This window comes from Pecten maximus, chromosome 1 (genome assembly GCF_902652985.1).
Source record: "Pecten maximus chromosome 1, xPecMax1.1, whole genome shotgun sequence".
Taxonomy (NCBI): domain Eukaryota; kingdom Metazoa; phylum Mollusca; class Bivalvia; order Pectinida; family Pectinidae; genus Pecten; species Pecten maximus.
The window spans coordinates 12,780,009-12,806,370 of NC_047015.1; the positions used below are offsets into that span (position 1 = coordinate 12,780,009).

Here is a 26,362-nt window from a genome sequence, read left to right on the forward strand (position 1 = left end):
TGATATAAACGACTTCTTCTCTGAAACCGAGCAATGCCTGTCACTGATATTTGCCTGGTAGCATCACTATGGGGTTGGGATTTAAAATTGTACAAATGATGGGACTGACCCCCCAGGGGCCTGAGGGGCGGGGCCAAATGTGGTCAATCTGGCTATATTGATATAAAAGACTTCTTCTCTGGAACCAAACAATTGATATCTCTCATATTTTACTGGTAGCATCACCTTGGGGTAGGAATTTGAAATTGTACAAATGACAAGGCTGACCCCCTGGGGTCTGAGGGGCGGGGCCAAAAGGGGTCAGTTTTACAGAATTGATATAATCGACTTCTGCTCTGAAACTAAGCAATGGATATCACTCATATTTACCTGGTAGCATCCCTATGGAGTGGGGATTCAAAATTGTACAAATGGTGGGGCTGACCCCCAAGGGGTCTGAGGGGCGGGGCCAAAAAGGGTCAATTTGGCTCTCTTAATATAAACGACTCCTTCTCTGAAACCAAGCGATGGATATCGCTCATATTTGCCAGGTAGCATCACTATGGGGTGGGGATTAAAAATTGTACAAATGATGGAGCTGACCCCCCGGGGGCCTGAGGGGCGGGACCAAATGTGGTCAATTGGGCTATATGGATATTAGCGACTTCTTCTCTGAAACCAAGCAATGGATATTGCTCATATTTGCCTGGTAGCATCACTATTGGGTGGGCATTCAAAATTGTACAAATGGTGAGGCTGACCCCCCCGGGGGCCTGAGGGGCGGGGCCAAGAGGGGTCAATTTGGCTGAATTGATATGAACAACTTCTTCTCTGAAACTAAGCAAGAGATATCGCTCATATTTGCCTGGTAGCATCCTTTTGGGTAGGGATTCAAAATTTTATAAAGAAGGAACTGACCCCCACTCCCCCCAGGGTGCAGAAGGCGGGGTCAAAAGGGGTCAATTGGTTTAAACAACTTCTTTTCTGAAACTAAGCAATGGATATCACTCACATTTGTGTGGTAGCATCCCTATGGGGTTGTGCCAAAAGTTAATTTTATTTCATGGATTAATGCATTTTTTGACATCAAATCCTCACATACCCATATAAAATGCCTATGATATATTGACATAGCAATACCAGTGACAAATATACTTAATCATCATTCTTGTTTCATATCTCACAAAATCCAGGTGAGCGATACAGGCCCCCTGGGCCTCTTGTTTTTTTCACCTGGGCCATAAGGTAAATCTTTTTAAAACGCTACTAGTCCTGTACAACTAAATGGATTTTGATAAAATTTTGGATGGAGAACTATTTGGCAGTGATGTATGTTGTATAAATGAAGGATTTGACACCCTTGGGGTGGAAGAAAGCGGGCCAAATAGGAGAAATATAGCAACATAAAAAACAGAAAAACATTTTAAATTCTTTTTCTCTTTCAAGAATGACAGGATTTAGTCCACCTTTAGTTTGAACCATTGTTGGGAGAGACAGTTCAAAAGTTGAAAAAATATTTGAAATATATCTAGATAAGAGTATTTTGCCATAATTACTGATATATCCAGGTGAACAATGCAGGCCCTCTGGGCCTCTTGTTTGTTAAAAATCTGTCTGTCTGTGGTCGGTCAATAAACAATCCTTGCTATCACTATTCAGGAGAAAAACTCACTGGAGAAATAGTATCTTAAACTTCACATGTATATACACCAGGTTCCCCTTGGTCCCTAGTTGTGTCCATTTAATTATGAGTTTGATCTGAAAACAAAATGGCTGAGTGGAGGCCATCTTTTGGCTGTTGAATTTTTATCTCTCTTTCTTGAAAAAATACTTGATGATTGCTTCTCAATCTTGATGTTTATATAGTTTCCTCTTTGGTCCTTTGTTGCATTCTTTAATTTCAAGTCTGATCAGGAAAACAAAATGGTCAACAGGCAACCAGCTTGTATTTTGATGGTTGAAGTTTGTAGTTCATTCAATGGTGGGTGCCACAGTCCCTCTTGGATCTCTTGTTTTCTATTACAGAGATGCCTACATGTCCAGACACCGATTGGATTTATTACAAAAATCATTGCTATCAAGTTTTTACTAATCAGTTTAATGATGTGGTATTGAATCCCAAGCCACCAATAGCTGCTGACTATTGCTGTGGAAGAAAATCAGCTCACCTGGCCACCATTCATTCTCAGGAAGACAATGACTTCCTCATGCTTTTAGGGTAAGTAATAGGTAAACCTTATTTCTACCACAATACCCTGTGTTATTCAACTCTCAGACCATCAGTTAATCATTACAGCTGTTGATTAACAATCTGTTTATACCACACGTGGTATAAACTCTGTACGCATTTCGATTGGCTAACACGGTGAACTTTGACCCAAGCTGCAATTGTTATTGACGTCATCAATAATCTAATGACGTCACATCACTGGGTCCCGGACGTCACCGGTACACTTTATTTGCATACGCAAAATTATACTTGGCCACGTTTCCCTTTGATTCAAGCCGATAGTATTGTGGTAGAAACAGGTCACACGACTCGGAATTGTTGGATATGGAATTTATTTCACACTCATAAGTTATTTTTTAAAAGTTGCAAAAAACACTCGCTAAAGCTCGTGTCTTTTGTAACTTTTAAAAAATAACTTACTCGTGTGAAATAAATTCCATATCCAACAAGCACTCGTTGTGTAACCTCTATATATGACATACATACTTTTGTGTTATGAGAAGGCACATTACAAAGTTGCTCAAATAGAGGACCAGAAGTATTGGCAGAGAATGGTTTCAATTAACATATCAAAAGATGAGGTCTGGTCAAAGTAGTTCCCATTGTTAGAACAAAAAAAGATGAAATCTACGAACAGTAGTTGACCTTATTAAAACAGAAAAATAAAAAATAAATAAATAAATAAATAAATAAAATCTGGGAAGAGATTTTCACTTTACTAAAGAGGATAAGAATTTGATAAATAAAATAGGGAAACAGTAGAAACAGGAAGCAAATAAATACATTTTAAAACAATTTTAAACCTATCTGCCAAAGTGCTCAGGCCTTTGACAAAATTTAGTGAGGCATGAAGATTTCTTTAAGGGTGAACAAGTTTCAGACCAGATAACAACAACTAACAAGTTGTACTTCATTTGATAAACAAATTTAATGCCTGAATGAATAAATCCTAAAATTTTAGTAACAGGTAGAATATATACAGTGTATGAATAATAGGTAGAGTATATATAGTGTATGATTAATACTTAGGGTATACAATGTATGAATAATAGCTATAGGTAGAGTATATATAGTGTATGATTGATAGGTAGAATATATACAATGTATGAATGATAGGTAGAGTATATACAGTGTATAAATGATAGGTAGAGTATATACAGTGTATGAATGATAGGTAGAGTATATACAGTGTATGAATGATAGGTGAGTATATACAGCGTATGAATGATAGGTAGAGTATATACAGTGTATGAATGATAGGTGAGTATATACAGTGTATGAATGATAGGTAGAGTATATACAGTGTATAAATGATAGGTAGAGTATATACAGTGTATGAATGATAGGTAGATTATATACAGTGTATAAATGATAGGTAGAGTATATACAGTGTGTATGAATGATAGGTAGATTATATACAGTGTATGAATGATAGGTAAAATATACAGTGTATGTATGATAGGTGAGTACATCCAGTTTACAATGTAACCCTCTAGTACCCCATGGGTACATCCAGTTTATGATGCAACCCTCTAGTACCCCATGGGTACATCCAGTTTACAATGCAACCCTCTAGTACCCCATGGGGATATCCAGTTTACCATGTAATCCTCTAGTACCCCATGGGGACATCCAGTTAACAATGCAACCCTCTAGTACCCCATGGGGACATCCAGTTTACAATGCAACCCTCTATATATATATAGCTAGTACCCCATGGGGACATCCAGTTTACAATGTAACCCTCTAGTACCCCATGGGGACATCCAGTTTACAATGTAACCCTCTAGTACCCCATGGGGACATCCAGTTAACAATGCAACCCTCTAGTACCCCATGGGGACATCCAGTTTACAATGCAACCCTCTAGTACCCCATGGGGACATCCAGTTTACAATGCAACCCTCTAGTACCCCATGGGGACATCCAGTTTACAATGCAACCCTCTAGTACCCCATGGGGACATCCAGTTTACAATGTAACCCTCTAGTACCCCATGGGGACATCCAGTTTACAATGCAACAATCTAGTACCCCATGGGGACATCCAGTTTACAATGTAACCCTCTAGTACCCCATGGGGACATCCAGTTTACAATGCAACCCTCTAGTACCCCATGGGGACATCCAGTTTACAATGCAACAATCTAGTACCCCATGGGGACATCCAGTTTACAATGTAACCCTCTAGTACCCCATGGGGACATCCAGTTTACAATGCAACCCTCTAGTACCCCATGGGGACATCCAGTTTACAATGTAACCCTCTAGTACCCCATGGGGACATCCAGTTTACAATGCAACCCTCTAGTACCCCATGGAGACATCCAGTTTACAATGCAACCCTCTAGTACCCCATGGGGACATCCAGTTTACAATGTAACCCTCTAGTACCCCATGGGGACATCCAGTTTATGATGCAACCCTCTAGTACCCCATGGGGACATCCAGTTTACAATGCAACCCTCTAGTACCCCATGGGGACATCCAGTTTACAATGCAACCCTCTAGTACCCCATGGAGACATCCAGTTTACAATGCAACCCTCTAGTACCCCATGGGGACATCCAGTTTACAATGTTACCCTCTAGTACCCCATGGGGACATCCAGTTTATGATGCAACCCTCTAGTACCCCATGGGGACATCCAGTTTATGATGCAACCCTCTAGTACCCCATGGGGACATCCAGTTTACAATGTAACCCTCTAGTACCCCATGGAGACATCCAGTTTATGATGCAACCCTCTAGTACCCCATGGGGACATCCAGTTTACAATGCAACCCTCTAGTACCCCATGGGGACATCCAGTTTACAATGTAACCCTCTAGTACCCCATGGGGACATCCAGTTTACAATGCAACCCTCTAGTACCCCAGTGGGACATCCAGTTTACAATGCAACCCTCTAGTACCCCATGGGGACATCCAGTTTACAATGCAACCCTCTAGTACCCCATGGAGACATCCAATATTCTATGTAAACATCTAGTATCTTGTTGAACATCCAGTATCTCATTCTAAAGTTGCTTTTCTATGTACATTACAGGATAGCAAGATCGACACGATGGATTGGTTATCACTATCATAAATCTGAAACTAGATGGGTTGACAACTCTACAATAGACTTCATCAACTTTGGTTATACCAATACCAACCTCACAAATGACTACTGTACTTACACAGACGAAGTCGGCTACTGGAGGCAATCAGCTTGTTTAAACTTTGAAGTAAAGGATGTCGCCTGTGAAAGATCTGCAAGTATGTATGAATTAGATAATAAACATATAAACTCATTACGTTTCACACTAATTACCCCCCCCCCCCCCCCCCCCTGTAACGAAGTTAGGGGTGGTATACTGGAATCAGCCTGTCTGTCTGTCATCCCATAACCTACTAAAGTTATAACTGGTTGGATTACAATAAAATTTGACTGTGATGCATTATTCAAAATGGCTGTGATGCATTATTCAAAATGGCCCACCAGCTTTGGATTGGCTGAGACCTGTCCACATAACTTCTACTAAAGTACTAATCAAATTTTAATAAAACTTTATGATCGGTATACTATGTTGTTGTGTATAAGAAAAAAAATTACCATGATGCATAATCCAAATTGGTCGCCGGCTTCTGATTGCTAAGTACAATCCACAACTGACATGATAAATATGATTACACTCATCACCTATAGCCTACTGAATTATAGCACCCACGAGGGTATTAGTTGTCTCTCAGGATACAAATCTAGGTAGAGAACAAACATGTCATCGATGTGTCATTCTGAATGTTTTATACAAATTAAGATGTGTGAAGTAACACACCTGGTATGAAACTACTGACCTAGTGTATTCTATAATAACTGTTGTGTTACAGGGTGTAAGCCTTTGCCTGTTGTGGTCAATGGAAGCTACTCCTCTAGCCTGGTGGCAGACATAGGCACCACATATGTTTACTCCTGTAACCCTGGCTATATACTGGCTGACTCTCACAGTGGAGCCGTCACCTGTCTGGAGGTGGGCAGGGAATCACTTTGGACAGTGCCACCTATATGTACTAGTAAGCCTCGTTCCAGATAACTACTCATCAAAACAATGAATCACTTAGTTTGTCAGTGAGAACTTATACTTCAGTTCTGTTATTCAGATTGTATAGTATTTCATCAACTAGAATAAAACTTAAATTAACTCATGTGCTCCATTATGAAGTTCCTAAATCACATACAATTGTAATGTGATGCATTAGAGATATAAATTATGTTACCATTACAGTTATTAGAAATTAAAAACTCGTATTTGCAGCACATCACGTTAAATACTTGTTGAATTTCAGTGAAGTTTATCTCACAGTTGTTCCTTGTGTTTTTCATATGACACTGGATTTCATGTTGATAAGATATGGTAGGTAACCTTCGATCAGTTTTGCTAGCTCATCCAAAGGACCAGTGAGACAGCAATGGTTGTCCTGTGTCCGTCTGTCAATTTTAACTTCAATTAGAGTGGCTTAGAGGGTTTTGCTAAACTTAAGGGACTCCTTGATATATTAAAAGACAGTCTGATCCTTTTTTAGAAAGAAAGATGGGGACTGATATTGATGGTTTAGTAACTGCTGTGCTTTTTTTACCACATTTGCTTTGAATCATTTTTGGAAATCCCTTACCTTGAAAGCAAGACCGAACATTAAATTAAATGGACATTTGTAACAGTACTATAAATGAGAATGTTTTGTTATAATTACTGAAATAGAAAGGTTATTGATGCAGGCCCTCTAAGCCTCTTATTATTGCCCTGTCAGGTGCCACTGGAAAGTCCATTTTTAGCTCACCTGCCCGAAGGGCAAGTGAGCTTATGCCGTGGTGCGGCGTCCGTCGTCCGTCCGTCCGTCCGTCCGCTCGGCCGTCCGGCGTCAACTTTTTCATTTAAACAACTTCTTCTCAATAACCAAGAGGCCAAGGGACTTGATATTGGGCCTGTAGCATGCTGGGGTGAAGGGCTACAAAGTTTGTTCAAATAAATGACCTTGACCTTCATTCAAGGTCACATGGGTCAAATAGGCTATAATCTTCAAACGACTTCTTCTCAATAACCAAGAGGCCCAGCGACTTGATATTGGGTCTGTAGCATGCTGGAGTGAAGGGCTGCAAAGTTTGCTCAAATAAATGACCTTGACCTTCATTCAAGGTCACATGGATCAAATAGGCTATAATCTTCAAACGACTTCTTCTCAATAACCAAGAGGCCCAGGGACTTGATATTGGGCCTGTAGCATGCTGGGGTGAAGGGCTACAAAGTTTGTTCAAATAAATGACCTTGACCTTCATTCAAGGTCACATGGGGCAAATAGGCTATAATCTTCAAACGACTTCTTCTCAATAACCAAGAGGCCCAGCGACTTGATATTGGGCCTGTAGCATGCTGGGGTGAAGGTCTACAAAGTTTGTTCAAATAAATGACCTTGACCTTCATTCAAGGTCACATGGGGCAAATAGGCTATTATCTTCAAATGACTTCTTTTCAATAACCAAGAGGCCCAGGGACTTGATATTGGGCCTGTAGCATGCTTGGGTGAAGGGCTACCAATTTTGTTCAAATAAATGACCTTGACCTACATTCAAGGTCACAGGGGTGAAATTTGCGATAGCCAAGAGCCTCCAAGACCTGATATTAGGCCAATAGAATGCTGGAATGAAGGACTAGAAAATTTTTGATATGACTAAAACTAGCTTACAATGATATTTGAATAAAGAGGTAATCAACATAGTATCTTTAGAAATGACCTCATCAACTTCAAAGTTGCTGTAGAGCCAGGTGAGCGATACAGGCCCATTGGGCCTCTTGTTCTGTGTAGGGCTATATCTAAATTTGATGGAGAGTACATGTATTGTTAAATCAACAGTTTATTAATCAAACTGTTTTGAACTGATTCTCAAATACATTACAGCTACATATCATCAAGCATATAAGCCAAAGGTTTACTGTTATAAAGTCAATAGTGCTGATGGACATATCCTTTATCAGTAAACCTTACATCATGCTAGCACTGTAAATATTCTAGTTCATGTAACTTTTGTGTTTTATGTTAAACAATTCAAGGTATATATTGGTCCTGTATTGGTTTTGTGTTTTAGGTTTACTGGAGAACAACTTTGAGGTATATATTGGTCCTGTATTGGTTTTGTGTTTTAGGTTTACTGGAGAGTAACTTTGAGGTATATATTGGTCCTGTATTGGTTTTGTGTTTTAGGTTTACTGGAGAGTAACTTTGAGGTATATATTGGTCCTGTAATGGTTTTGTGTTTTAGGTTTACTGGAGAGTAACTTTGAGGTATATATTGGTCCTGTAATGGTTTTGTGTTATAGGTTTACTGGAGAGTAACTTTGAGGTATATATTGGTCCTGTATTGGTGTTGTGTTTTAGGTTTACTGGAGAGTAACTTTGAGGTATATATTGGTCCTGTATTGGTTTTGTGTTTTAGGTTTACTGGAGAGTAACTTTGAGGTATATATTGGTCCTGTATTGGTTTTGTGTTTTAGGTTTACTGGAGAGTAACTTTGAGGTATATATTGGTCCTGTAATGGTTTTGTGTTATAGGTTTACTGGAGAGTAACTTTGAGGTATATATTGGTCCTGTATTGGTGTTGTGTTTTAGGTTTACTGGAGAGTAACTTTGAGGTATATATTGGTCCTGTATTGGTTTTGTGTTTTAGGTTTACTGGGGAGTAACTTTGAGGTATATATTGGTCCTACACTGTATGGGCTACAGCTCAACTCTGCGGTAAAGTCCTATGATGCCCTTTGTGCAGTGGATTGCTACAACAATGCAGACTGCTCAGTATTTGTGTTCAATCCAACTTCACTGGAATGCATAACCTGCTCAAACAAATCAGAATCTAGCCAGAGTGGACTGGTCAGTCTGCCAAGTTATGAGATTTGGACACGCATTTATAGTAAGTATACCACATCAATGTACATATGGTAAGTATACCACATCAATGTACATATGGTAAGTATACCACATCAATGTACACCACATCAATGTACACCACATCAATGTATACCACATCAATGTACACCACATCAATGTACACCACATCAATGTACATATGGTAAGTATACCACATCAATGTATACCACATCAATGTACATATGGTAAGTATACCACATCAATGTACATATGGTAAGTATACCACATCAATGTATACCACATCAATGTACATATGGTAAGTACACCACATCAATGTACACCACATCAATGTACACCACATCAATATACATATGGTAAGTATACCACATCAATGTATATATGGTAAGTATACCACATCAATGTATATATGGTAAGTACACCACATCAATGTATACCACATCAATGTACATATGGTAAGTATACCACATCAATGTATACCACATCAATGTACATATGGTAAGTACACCACATCAATGTACATATGGTAAGTATACCACATCAATGTATATATGGTAAGTATACCACATCAATGTATACCACATCAATGTACATATGGTAAGAATACCACATCAATGTACATATGGTAAGTACACCACATCAATGTACATATGGTAAGTATACCACATCACATCAATGTACACCACATCAATGTACATATGGTAAGTATACCACATCACATCAATGTACATATGGTAAGTATACCACATCAATGTATATATGGTAAGTATACCACATCACATCAATGTACACCACATCAATGTACATATGGTAAGTACACCACATCAATGTACATATGGTAAGTATACCACATCAATGTATACCACATCAATGTACATATGGTAAGTATACCACATCAATGTATACCACATCAATATACATATGGTAAGTACACCACATCAATGTATACCACATCAATGTACTCCACATCAATATACATATGGTAAGTATACCACATCAATGTACATATGGTAAGTATACCACATCAATGTACATATGGTAAGTATACCACATCAATGTACATATGGTAAGTATACCACATCAATGTACATATGGTAAGTATACCACATCAATGTATATATGGTAAGTATACCACATCACATCAATGTACACCACATCAATGTACATATGGTAAGTATACCACATCAATGTATACCACATCAATGTACATATGGTAAGTATACCACATCAATGTACATATGGTAAGTATACCACATCACATCAATGTACACCACATCAATGTACATATGGTAAGTATACCACATCAATGTATATATGGTAAGTATACCACATCACATCAATGTACACCACATCAATGTATATATGGTAAGTATACCACATCACATCAATGTACACCACATCAATGTACATATGGTAAGTACACCACATCAATGTACACCACATCAATGTACATATGGTAAGTATACCACATCAATGTACATATGGTAAGTATACCACATCAATGTATATATGGTAAGTATACCACATCACATCAATGTACACCACATCAATGTACATATGGTAAGTATACCACATCACATCAATGTACATATGGTAAGTATACCACATCAATGTATATATGGTAAGTATACCACATCACATCAATGTACACCACATCAATGTACATATGGTAAGTACACCACATCAATGTACATATGGTAAGTATACCACATCAATGTATACCACATCAATGTACATATGGTAAGTATACCACATCAATATACATATGGTAAGTACACCACATCAATATACATATGGTAAGTACACCACATCAATGTATACCACATCAATGTACTCCACATCAATATACATATGGTAAGTAAACACATCAATGTATACCACATCAATGTACATATGGTAAGTATACCACATCAATGTACATATGGTAAGTATACCACATCAATGTATATATGGTAAGTATACCACATCACATCAATGTACACCACATCAATGTACATATGGTAAGTATACCACATCAATGTACATATGGTAAGTATACCACATCAATGTATATATGGTAAGTATACCACATCACATCAATGTACACCACATCAATGTACATATGGTAAGTATACCACATCAATGTACATATGGTAAGTATACCACATCAATGTATATATGGTAAGTATACCACATCACATCAATGTACACCACATCAATGTACATATGGTAAGTATACCACATCAATGTACATATGGTAAGTATACCACATCAATGTACACCACATCAATGTACATATGGTAAGTATACCACATCAATATACATATGGTAAGTACACCACATCAATGTACATATGGTAAGTATACCACATCAATGTATACCACATCAATGTACATATGGTAAGTATACCACATCAATGTATACCACATCAATGTACATATGGTAAGTACACCACATCAATGTACATATGGTAAGTATACCACATCAATGTATACCACATCAATGTATACCACATCAATGTACATATGGTAAGTATACCACATCAATGTACATATGGTAAGTATACCACATCAATATATACCACATCAATATACATATGGTAAGTACACCACATCAATGTATACCACATCAATGTACACCACATCAATATACATATGGTAAGTATACCACATCAATGTATACCACATCAATGTATACCACATCACATCAATGTATACCACATCACATCAATGTATACCACATCAATGTACATATGGTAAGTATACCACATCAATGTATATATGGTAAGTATACCACATCGATGTATACCACATCAATGTACATATGGTAAGTATACCACATCAATGTATACCACATCAATGTATACCACATCACATCAATGTATACCACATCACATCAATATATACCACATCAATATACATATGGTAAGTACATCACATCAATGTATACCACATCAATGTACACCACGTCAATGTATACCACATCAATGTATACCACATCACATCAATGTACACCACATCAATGTACATATGGTAAGTATACCACATCAATGTATACCACATCAATGTACACCACATCACATCAATGTATACCACATCAATGTATACCACATCACATCAATGTATACCACATCAATGTACATATGGTAAGTATACCACATCAATGTATACCACATCACATCAATGTATACCACATCAATGTATACCACATCACATCAATGTATACCACATCAATGTACATATGGTAAGTATACCACATCAATGTATACCACATCAATGTACATATGGTAAGTATACCACATCAATGTACATATGGTAAGTATACCACATCAATGTACATATGGTAAGTATACCACATCAATGTATATATGGTAAGTATACCACATCACATCAATGTACACCACATCAATGTACATATGGTAAGTATACCACATCACATCAATGTACATATGGTAAGTATACCACATCAATGTATATATGGTAAGTATACCACATCACATCAATGTACACCACATCAATGTACATATGGTAAGTACACCACATCAATGTACATATGGTAAGTATACCACATCAATGTATACCACATCAATGTACATATGGTAAGAATACCACATCAATGTATACCACATCAATGTATACCACATCAATGTACATATGGTAAGTACACCACATCAATGTACATATGGTAAGTATACCACATCAATGTATACCACATCAATGTATACCACATCAATGTACATATGGTAAGTATACCACATCAATGTACATATGGTAAGTATACCACATCAATATATACCACATCAATATACATATGGTAAGTACACCACATCAATGTATACCACATCAATGTACACCACATCAATATACATATGGTAAGTATACCACATCAATGTATACCACATCAATGTATACCACATCACATCAATGTATACCACATCACATCAATGTATACCACATCAATGTACATATGGTAAGTATACCACATCAATGTATATATGGTAAGTATACCACATCGATGTATACCACATCAATGTACATATGGTAAGTATACCACATCAATGTATACCACATCACATCAATGTATACCACATCACATCAATATATACCACATCAATATACATATGGTAAGTACATCACATCAATGTATACCACATCAATGTACACCACATCAATGTATACCACATCAATGTATACCACATCACATCAATGTACACCACACATCAATGTACACCACATCAATGTATACCACATCAATGTATACCACATCACATCAATGTACACCACATCAATGTACATATGGTAAGTATACCACATCAATGTATACCACATCAATGTATACCACATCAATGTACACCACATCACATCAATGTATACCACATCAATGTATACCACATCACATCAATGTATACCACATCAATGTACATATGGTAAGTATACCACATCAATGTATACCACATCACATCAATGTATACCACATCAATGTATACCACATCACATCAATGTATACCACATCACATCAATGTATACCACATCAATGTACATATGGTAAGTATACCACATCAATGTATACCACATCAATGTACATATGGTAAGTATACCACATCAATATACATATGGTAAGTATACCACATCAATGTACATATGGTAAGTATACCACATCAATGTATACCACATCAATGTACATATGGTAAGTATACCACATCAATGTACATATGGTAAGTACAGCATATCAATTTTTTGTTGTCAGGAGATTTCCTTTATTTATTGACCAATCTCTTTGAAACCTGAAAGATTTTTTAACCATGATATATTGTTTTTCCTTGAGAGATATTTTGAGTTAACTATTTTTGCAAAAGTTATTGTCCTTTGTTTATTTCTGTATTTGATTTTTATCTAGAATTCTAAACATATATGTTTGTTTTGGTATTTAATTTTATCTCCCTACATTTTAAGCCAATCATCATCTGATGGCCTGGTCAATGTTTTCCTTTAAACAACTTCTTCTTATTAACCATGAGACACAGAGACCTAATATTGGCTCTGTGGCATGCTGGGGTGAAAGGGCTACCAGTTTGTTCAAATGAATGACCTTGACAAACATCCAAGATCACGGGTCAAATAAGCTAAAATCATTAAAAACAATTTCTCCTTAATAACAAAGAGGCCCAGGGAGTTAATATTGGGCCCGTAGCATGCTTGGGTGAACAGCGACCAAGTTTGTTTAATAACTTGAATATATATATATATATATGATAATAAAAGCTCAGACAAGTTTAACAATGAGAATGATTCAAGGGAATGTAGATGTTATTTCACTTAAGAGTTTATTATCCCCTAGCAATGAAGTGAGGGGTGGTGATACATGGATAAGTGCTATGGTCAAGGATGATGTCATTATTGAAAATTACTGTAAATAGATTCTTTACTGTTTACAAGGGAAAGTTTATAGTAAACTTAATTGTTTACATGGCATAGCTAGTTTATAGGAAAACTTTACATGGGATATAGGAAAACTTTACATGGGATATAGGAAAACTTTACATGGGATATAGGAAAACTTTACACGGGATATAGGAAAACTTTACACGGGATATAGGAAAACTTTACACGGGATATAGGAAAACTTTACACGGGATATAGGAAAACTTTACATGGGATATAGGAAAACTTTACACGGGATATAGGAAAACTTTACACGGGATATAGGAAAACTTTACACGGGATATAGGAAAACTTTACATGGGATATAGGAAAACTTTACACGGGATATAGGAAAACTTTACACGGGATATAGGAAAACTTTACACGGGATATAGGAAAACTTTACATGGGATATAGGAAAACTTTACACGGGATATAGAGAAACTTTACATGGGATATAGGAAAACTTTACACGGGATATAGGAAAACTTTACACGGGATATAGGAAAACTTTACACGGGATATAGGAAAACTTTACATGGGATATAGGAAAACTTTACACGGGATATAGGAAAACTTTACACGGGATATAGGAAAACTTTACACGGGATATAGGAAAACTTTACATGGGATATAGGAAAACTTTACACGGGATATAGAGAAACTTTACATGGGATATAGGAAAACTTTACATGGGATAAACTTTACACGGGATATAGGAAAACTTTACACGGGATATAGGAAAACTTTACATGGGATATAGGAAAACTTTACACGGGATATAGGAAAACTTTACACGGGATATAGGAAAACTTTAGACAGGATATAGGAAAACTTTACACAGGATATAGGAAAACTTTACACGGGATATAGGAAAACTTTACACGGGATATAGGAAAACTTTACATGGGATATAGGAAAACTTTACATAGATATAGGAAAACTTTACATGGGATATAGGAAAACTTTACACGGGATATAGGAAAACTTTACACGGGATATAGGAAAACTTTACATGGGATATAGGAAAACTTTACACGGGATATAGGAAAACTTTACATGGGATATAGGAAAACTTTACATGGGATATAGGAAAACTTTACATGGGATATAGGAAAACTTTACACGGGATATAGGAAAACTTTACACGGGATATAGGAAAACTTTACATGGGATATAGGAAAACTTTACACGGGATATAGGAAAACTTTACATGGGATATAGGAAAACTTTACATGGGATATAGGAAAACTTTACACGGGATATAGGAAAACTTTACATGGGATAGTTTATAGGAAAACTTCTTTCAAAATTTCAGATTATTGTGGACCAGTTCCCCATGTAGAACATGCCTCCTACAATGTGACAGGAACAGGACCGGGCAGTAAGGTTCAGTACCAATGTCAAGGTCATTACAGGATAGACAGAATGACACCTGGCACTCTCACCTGTAATAACCAGGCATTGTGGGACCAACATCAACTTCCTGTCTGTGTCTGTAAGTCACTACAATATGTTCATGTTTTTTTTACGCTATATATACATGTAAGAAATAGCATAGATTTTAATAACTTTCACAATTCTTAAAAGCTCGTTTATATTCAACAGTTTAAAACACAAAACACCAGTCTACCTGTAGACCTCAAATTTACTTAATGAGTTATATATACTAGCGGAAAAAAGAAACACTAGTTCATTTTTCTAATATAACTTGGTCTAAATTCAATTGATTTCACACTGAGCTACATGTAACACTGTGCACAGTGAAAATGTTCTTTGGTTAACCATGACCTCCCTTGACGCTGCATGCTTTCAGCTGATTTTTAGCTCAAGTGAGCTTATGCCGTGGCGCGGCGTCCGTCGTCCGGCCGTCTTCCGGCCGTCCAGCAGTCCGTCCGGCGTCAACTTTTCCATTCAAGCAACTTCTTTTCAATAACCAAAAGGCCCAGAGACCTAATATTGGGCCTGTAGCATGCTGGGGTGAAGGGCTACCAAGTTTCTTCAAATGAATAAAGTTGACCTTCATTCAAGGTCACAGGGGTCAAAAAGGCTAAAATCTTTGAACAACTTCTTCTCAATAACCAAGAGTCCCAGGGAGTTGATATTGGGTCTGTAGCATGCTGGGGCAAAGGGCTACCAAGTTTGTTCAAATGAATGACCTTGACCTTCATTCAAGGTCACAGGAGTCAAAAAGGCTAAAATCTTTAAACAACTTCTTCTCAATAACCAAGAGTCCCAGAGACCTAATATTTGGCCTGTAGCATGCTGGGGTGAAGTGCTCCCAAGTTCGTTCAAATAAATGACCTTGACCTTCATTCAAGGTCACAGGAGTCAAAAATGCTAAAATATTTAAACGACTTCTGCTCAATAACCAAGAGTCCCAGAGACCTAATATTTGGCCTGTAGCATGCTGGGGTAAAGGGCTCCCAAGTTTGTTCAAATGAATGACCTTGACCTTCATTCAAGGTCACATAGTTAAAAAATGCTAAAATCTTTAAATGACTTCTTCTCAATAACCAAGAGTCCAAGGGAGTTGATATTTGGTCTGTAGCATACTGGGGTGAAGGGCTATCAAGTTTGTTCAAATGAATGACCTTGACCTTCATTCAAGGTCACAAGAGTCAAAAAGGTTTAAATCTTTAAACGACTTCCTCTCAATAACCAAGCGTCCCAGGGAGTCGATATTAGGTCTGTAGCATGCTGGGGTGCAGGGCTACCAAGTTTGTTCAAATGAATGACCTTGACCTTCATTCAAGGTCACAGGAGTCAAAAAGGCTAAAATCTTTAAACAACTTCTGCTCAATAACCAAGAGTCCCAGGGAGTTGATATTGGGTCTGTAGCATGCTGGGGTGAAGGGCTACCAAGTTTGTTCAAATGAATGGCCTTGACCTTCATTCAAGGTCACAGGGGTCAAAAAGGCTGAAATATTTAAACGACGACTTCTCAAAAACCAAGAGTCCCAGGGAGTTGATATTTGGTCTGTAGCATGCTGGGGTGAAGGGCTACCAAGTTTGTTCAAATGAATGACCCTGCCTCACATTCAAGGTCACGTCGATCAAGTATGCTTAAATCTTTAAATGACTTCTGAATAGCCAAAGTGCCAATAGACATTATATTGGTCCTGTAGCATGCTTTCAAATAACTGCAGGATTTATATATGAAAAGATCACTGCATTGCAGGTGAGCGATTCAGGCCCATTGGGCCCTTGTTCAAGAAAGCATGCATCCAGGGTACTCTTGCTTCATATGTGCTGGTAAATCATTGCAAATCGAACATTGGAACAGTCTACAGATCAGTTACACATCATTTCTTTTCGAAGTAATTGCACAGTAAAGTGCCGCATTCGAGTAAAGTTGACAGGGGTAGGGCCATTGCTCTGATAAGGGCTGACATCTCCATATTACTAATGGATTGACATATATCTCCTCAATATTACTAATGGGTTTACATGTATCTCCTCCATATTACTAATGGGTTTACATGTATCTCCTCCATATTACTAATGGGTTGACATATATCTCTTCAATATTACTAATGGGTTTGCATGTATCTCCTCCATATTACTAATGGGTTGACATATATTTCTTCAATATTACTAATGGGTTTACATGTATCTCCTCCATATTACTAATGGGTTTACATGTATCTCCTCCATATTACTAATGGGTTGACATATATCTCTTCAATATTACTAATGTGTTTACTTGTATCTCCTCCATATTACTAATGGGTTGACATATCTCCACCATATTACTAATGGATGGACATATATCGCCTCAATATTACTAATGGGTTGACAAATCTCCTCCTCATTACTAATGGGTTGACATATATCTCCTCCATATTACTAATTGGTTGACAAATCTCTTCAATATTACTAATGGGTTGACATATATCTCCTCCATATCACTAATGGGTTGACAAATCTCTTCAATATTACTAATTGGTTGCCATATATCTCCTCCATATTACTAATGTGTTTACATGTATCTCCTCCATATTACTAATGGGTGGACAAATCTCTTCAATATTACTAATGGGTTGACATCTCCACATTGCTTATGGGTTGACATCTCTTAATTGCTAATAGGTTGACATCTTCTAATTGCTAATGGGTTGACATATATCTCCTCCATGTTACTAATTGGTTGATATATTTCTGCTATATTACTAATGGGTTGACATATCTCTGCTATATTACTAATGGGTTGACATCTTCAAATTGCTAATGGGTTGACATATATCTGCCATATAACTAATGGGTTGACATATCTCCTCCATGTTACTAATGGGTTGACATATATCTTCTCCTTATTACTAATGGGTTGACATATATCCACCATGTAACTAATGGGTTGACATATATCTCCTCCATATTACTAATGGGTTGACAAATCTCCGCCATTTAACCAATGGGTTGACATGTATCTCCTCCATATTATTAATGGGTTCACAAATCTCTTCAATATTACTAATGGGTTGACATCTCCATATCACTAATGGGTTGACATTTCCACATTGCTTATGGGTTGACATCTCTTAATTGCTAATAGGTTGACATATCACTGCCATATCGCTAATTGGTTGACATATATCTCCTCCGTATTACTAATGGGTGACATCTCCATATGACTAATTGGTTGACGTATTTCCGCCATATCACTAATGGGTGGACATATCTTTGCTATATTACTAATGGGTTGATATATATCTCCTCTGTATTACTACTGGGTTGGCATATCTCCGTCATATTACTAATTGGTTGACATATCTCCGCCATATTACTGATTGGTTGACATATATCTCTGCCATATTACTAATGGGTTGACATATCTCTGCCATAATACTAATGGGATGAAATCCAGCTGGGGTCATCAAAGAAAACATAAAGAACAATAAGCCATGATAAATCTGGTTGATTGGCTGTATAACAATGATTCAGATATTTACCACAGTGTTGCTGTCCATTGGATGATGGTTTGAGTCCTGAATATCATAATTATTACTCCTATAGGATTTTTTATCAACTTAACCAGTGTTTGATATACATGTATCCTGATAACTCTCTACCTACATGTTGCAGTGATGTATTTCAATAAACTGTTTCAGCTCGATTTGAAAGGACCAAGATTTTCTCTTCTGGCTATAGGAGTGGGAAAGCTGTGTACAAGCTTTACTCCATTGTTGAATGTGAGCTGGCTTGTATGGAAGAGACCCAGTTTCGCTGTGTCAGATGTTCATACTATCCAGGTGTCTGCTACCTATTTGACAAACCTCACTTAGGTAACCGTGGAGACTACATTAACCTAGATCGTAATGGCTTTGTTTCTTCATCAGAATCATCTGAACTGATTGGTAAGTATTTTACCTCATTTATACCTCTTATACACATGACCATCAGTGAGGAATGTATACTGCTATACATACACATGGCCATCAGTGAGGAATGTATACTGTTATAAATACACATGACCATCAGTCAGGAATGTATACTGCTATACATACACATGACCATCAGTGAGGAATGTATACTGCTATACATACACATGACCATCAGTGAGGAATGTATACTGCTATACATACACATGACCATCAGTGAGGAATGTATACTGCTATACATACACATGGCCATCAGTGAGGAATGTATACTGCTATACATACACATGACCATCAGTGAGGAATGCATGTATACTGCTATACATACACATGACCATCAGTAATATATACTGCTATACATACACATGACCATCAGTGAGGAATGTATACTGCTATACATACACATGACCATCAGGAATGTATACTGCTATACATACACATGACCATCAATGAGGAATGTATACTGTTATAAATACACATGACCATCAGTCAGGAATGTATACTGCTATACATACACATGACCATCAGTCAGGAATGTATACTGCTATACATACACATGACCATCAGTAATATATACTGCTATAAATACACATGACCATCAGTAATATATACTGCTATACATACACATGACCATCAGTGAGGAATGTATACTGCTATAAATACACATGACCATCAGTAATATATACTGCTATACATACACATGACCATCAGTAATATATACTGCTATACATACACATGACCATCAGTAATATATACTGCTATACATACACATGACCATCAGTAATATATACTGCTATACATACACATGACCATCAATGAGGAATGTATACTGTTATAAATACACATGACCATCAGTCAGGAATGTATACTGCTATACATACACATGACCATCAGTCAGGAATGTATACTGCTATACATACACATGACCATCAGTAATATATACTGCTATAAATACACATGACCATCAGTAATATATACTGCTATACATACACATGACCATCAGTGAGGAATGTATACTGCTATAAATACACATGACCATCAGTAATATATACTGCTATACATACACATGACCATCAGTAATATATACTGCTATACATACACATGACCATCAGTAATATATACTGCTATACATACACATGACCAGCAGTCAGGAATGTATACTGCTATACATACACATGACCATCAGTCAGTAATGTATACTGCTATACATACACATGACCATCAGTCAGTAATGTATACTGCTATACATACTCATGACCATCAGTCAGGAATATATACTGCTATAAATACACATGACCATCAGTAATATATACTGCTATACATACTCATGACCATCAGTCAGGAATGTATACTGCTATACATACACATGACCATCAGTGAGGAATATATACTGCTATACATACACATGACCATCAGTAATATATACTGCTATAAATACACATGACCATCAGTAATATATACTGCTATAAATACACATGACCATCAGGAATATATACTGCTATAAATACACATGACCATCAGTGAGGAATGTATACTGCTATACATACACATGGCCATCAGTGAGGAATGTATACTGCTATACATACACATGACCATCAGTGAGGAATGTATACTGCTATACATACACATGGCCATCAGTCAGTAATATATACTGCTATACATACACATGACCATCAGTCAGGAATGTATACTGCTATACATACACATGACCATCAGTAATATATACTGCTATACATACACATGGCCATCAGTCAGAAATGTATACTGCTATACATACACATGACCATCAGTCTGGAATGTATACTGCTATACATACACATGACCATCAGTGAGGATTGTATACTGCTATACATACACATGACCATCAGTGAGGAATGTATACTGCTATACATACACATGACCATCAGTCAGGAATGTATAATGCTATACATACACATGACCATCAGTCAGGAATGTATACTGCTATACATACACATGACCATCAGTCTGGAATGTATGCTGCTATACATACACATGACCATCAGTAATATATACTGCTATACATACACATGACCATCAGTAATATATACTGCTATACATACACATGACCATCAGTCAGGAATGTATACTGCTATACATACACATGACCATCAGTCTGGAATGTATGCTGCTATACATACACATGACCATCAGTAATATATACTGCTATACATACACATGACCATCAGTAATATATACTGCTATACATACACATGACCATCAGTAATATATACTGCTATACATACACATGACCATCAGTCTGGAATGTATACTGCTATACATACACATGACCATCAGTGAGGAATGTATACTGCTATACATACACATGACCATCAGTGAGGAATGTATACTGCTATACATACACATGACCATCAGTGAGGAATGTATACTGCTATACATACACATGACCATCGGTCTGGAATGTATACTGCTATACATACACATGACCATCAGTCAGGAATGTATACTGCTATACATACACATGACCATCAGTGAGGAATGTATACTGCTATACATACACATGGCCATCAGTGAGGAATGTATACTGCTATAAATACACATGGCCATCAGTGAGGAATGTATACTGCTATACATACACATGGCCATCAGTGAGGAATGTATACTGCTATACATACACATGACCATCAGTAATATATACTGCTATACATACACATGACCATCAGTAATATATACTGGTATACATACACATGACCATCAGTCTGGAATGTATACTGCTATACATACACATGGCCATCAGTAATATATACTGCTATACATACACATGACCATTAGTAATATATACTGCTATACATACACATGGCCATCAGTGAGGAATGTATACTGCTATAAATACACATGGCCATCAGTGAGGAATGTATACTGCTATACATACACATGACCATCAGTAATATACACTGCTATAAATACACATGACCATCAGTGAGGAATGTATACTGCTATAAATACACATGGCCATCAGTGAGGAATGTATACTGCTATACATACACATGGCCATCAGTAATATATACTGCTATAAATACACATGACCATCAGTCTGGAATGTATACTGCTATACATACACATGACCATCAGTAATATATACTGCTATACATACAAATGACCATCAGTAGGGAATGTATACTGCTATACATACACATGACCATCAGTGTGGAATGTATACTGCTATACATACACATGACCATCAGTGAGGAATGTATACTGCTATACGTACACATGACCATCAGTGTGGAATGTATACTGCTATACGTACACATGACCATCAGTGAAGAATGTATACTGCTATACATACACATGACCATCAGTGTGGAATGTATACTGCTATACATACACATGACCATCAGTGTGGAATGTATACTGCTATACATACACATGACCATCAGTAATATATACTGCTATACATACACATGACCATCAGTGAGGAATGTATACTGCTATACATACACATGACCATCAGTCAGGAATATATACTGCTATAAATACACATGACCATCAGTCAGGAATATATACTGCTATACATACACATGACCATCAGTCAGGAATGTATACTGTTATACATACACATGACCATTCTGATATATAAGTTTGGCAAATAAACACATATGTTACATATAAAAGTGGGTAAGTTTTATTAAATTAACATCTATGTGAACATATAGATGTTACAATCAGACCACTCTGTCAGACACCCTTAGCACACATACACTATACCAACAAGACTTGATTGTAGAGTAATAACACCTTACTGTAGCAATATATGATGACAGGTACAAGGATAAACAACTATTTAAATAAGGACAAAATGATATACTGACAGCTACCTGGCCATACACCTATTTGATAGACAAAATGATACTGAACTTGAATGGGATAGTCCTTGGGTGAGTTGTCTCTTGTGTATGGTTGTCTCCATGCCCCACCCACATCTGTACTTGCCAGAGGGACAAGTACTGTATAGATGAAGGAGTTAAACCAAACTTTATCTAGAAAAATCTTGGGTAAAATAAGAGCTCAATCTCGCAAAGACTCAATAGGGATCTTTAAAGCAAGGATTTTTAAATGTATCTCCCTCATAGTATAAAGGGACTTTTAATCTGATTAACTTGATCTGAGGCATATTTGATAGTAGAAGAGGTCAAAGTGGTGTTAATGAAGATGTAGATGGTGAGTGATGCCCACGGGACTATTAAAGTACTGCTTACATGTGTATGCTAACATATTGTTAATTGTAGATGCTGACCTTGAGGAATTTGACCTTTGGTATCATCAGACGGTTGAGATTCAGGATGGGGAGCTGCTACTGGCTACAGATGGACAGTCAGCAGAATTGTGTGCCCAGACATGTATCTACCATAACTGTTCCTTCTTCTCGTACCATTGGCTCAATTTGACATGTGCTGTGTTTGGAGGAGGTCCACCAGTAGTTACTCCAGTACCTTCGGATTCAGATAGCCAGTTGTACATAAGAAGATATGGTCAGTAACATCCCTCTACTTGGTTTAAAAGCAAATAACAGAAAGGATAGGGAACGTACTAGTTCTTGTAGCCTTTTCATAACATTATTACATTATTATATCCCTGCAGTGAATTTGTTTGGGGGGAGGGAGGGGGAGTTATACTTGAATCAGCTTGCCCGGCCGGCCAGCTGGCCGTCCATTTGTAAATGAATTTTGTCTGGCTATGCATTTGCTAAGTTTTCATCCGATCAGTGAAATTTGTGACAATGATCAGGACAACAAGGAGTTGTGCCCCGGGGGGATCTAAGTAATTTTACAAAATGCTCCATTTTAAGAGAGTTGTGCTCCTTTTATATAAAAGTGTCCTGCAAAGCATTTGCCCAGTTTTCATTGGATCTTTCTTAAAAAATTTTGTGACAATTATCAGTACAATAGTTGAACACAGAGTTGTGCCCCCGGAATTCGAAGTAGTTTTATAAAATGCCCCCTTTTAAGAGAATTATGCCCATTTTATATAAAAAAATCAATACAATTTTGTCCAGCTATGCATTTGCTCAATTTTTATTGGATCTTTCTGAAATTTTGTGACAATGATCATTGCCACACCAAGTTGTGCCCCACAAAGTGATTATGCTTCAAAGGTCGAAGGTCATGGTCACAGTTACTATAAATAGAAAATCAGTTTCCATGCATTAACTTGAGTTTCCTGGGGTCAATCATATTCAGACATCCTAATCACATACATGTGATACTTTTATGAAGACAATAAGGGATGTTTGTTGTGGTTTTAAGGAATTTTACCTAAAATAAGGGCATTTTTAGCTCACCTGGACCGAAGGTCCGGTGAGCTTATGTCATGGCGCGGCGTCCGTCGTCCGTCCGTCCATCGTCCGTCTGTCGTCCGTCCGTCAACATTTGCTTCAAATCGCTACTAGTCAAAAAGTTCTTATTGGATTTTTACTAAATTTGGTCAGAAACATCCTTGGCAGCAGGGGATCAGAATTTGCATAAATGGTGACTCTGACCCCCAAGGGGCCTGAGGGGCGGGCCCAATAGGGGAAATAGAGGCAATTCCTTTAAATCGCTACTAGTCATAAAGTTATGAATGGATTTTAACCCAATTTGGTAAGAGACCTCCTTGGGGGAATGGGAACAGATTTTGCATAAATGGTGGCTCTGACCCCAAAGGGGCCAAAAGGGCGGGGCCCAATAGGGGAAATGGAGGTAATTCCTTTAAATCGCTACTTGTCATAAAGTTATGAATAGATTTGAACCAAATTTGGTCAGGAACATCCTTGGCAGAAGGGGAACAGATTTTGCATAAATGGTGACTCTGACCCTCGAGGGGCCAAAGGGGCGGGTCCCAATAGGGGAAATAGAGGTAATTCCTTTAAATCGCTACTTGTCATAAAGTTATGAATGGATTTGAACCCAATTTGGTCAGAGACATCCTTGGCAGAAGGGAAACAGATTTTGCATAAATGGTGAATCTGACCCCAGAGAGGCCAAAGGGGCGGGGCCCAATAAGGGAAATAGAGGTAATTCCTTTAAATCGCTAATAGTTATTAAGTTATCAATGGATTTGAACCCAATTTGGTCAGAAACATCCTTGGCAGAAGGGGAAGAGATTTTGCATAAATGGTGACCCTGACCCCAAAGGGGCCAAAGGGGCGGGGCCCAATAGGGGAAATAGAGGTAATTCCTTTAAATCGCTACTAGTCATAAAGTTATAAATGGATTTGAACCCAATTTGGTCAGAAACATCCTTGGGGGAAGGGGAATATATTTTGCATAAATGCTGACTCTGACCACAAAGGGGCCAAAGGGGTGGGGCCCAATAGGGGAAATAGAGGTAATTCCTTTAAATCGCTACTAGTCATAAAGTTATGAATGGATTTGAACCCAAGTTGGTCAGAAACATCCTTGGGGGAAGGCGATACTAGTCATAAAGTGATGAATGCATGCA

At 37.4% G+C, this 26,362-nt stretch overlaps 1 protein-coding gene across 1 annotated transcript in view; it reads left to right on the top strand.

Annotated features, from left to right (window-relative positions):
• LOC117329298 overlaps positions 1-26,362 on the top strand; it is a 47,479-nt gene that overhangs the window by 5,410 nt on the left and 15,707 nt on the right. The window contains exons 2-8 of the mRNA XM_033887220.1: positions 2,103-2,197; positions 5,257-5,468; positions 6,081-6,263; positions 8,912-9,151; positions 15,844-16,023; positions 19,637-19,882; positions 24,172-24,414. Coding sequence (XP_033743111.1) covers positions 2,103-2,197; positions 5,257-5,468; positions 6,081-6,263; positions 8,912-9,151; positions 15,844-16,023; positions 19,637-19,882; positions 24,172-24,414 — 1,399 coding nt within the window. The remainder of the gene's footprint in view (positions 1-2,102; positions 2,198-5,256; positions 5,469-6,080; positions 6,264-8,911; positions 9,152-15,843; positions 16,024-19,636; positions 19,883-24,171; positions 24,415-26,362) is intronic.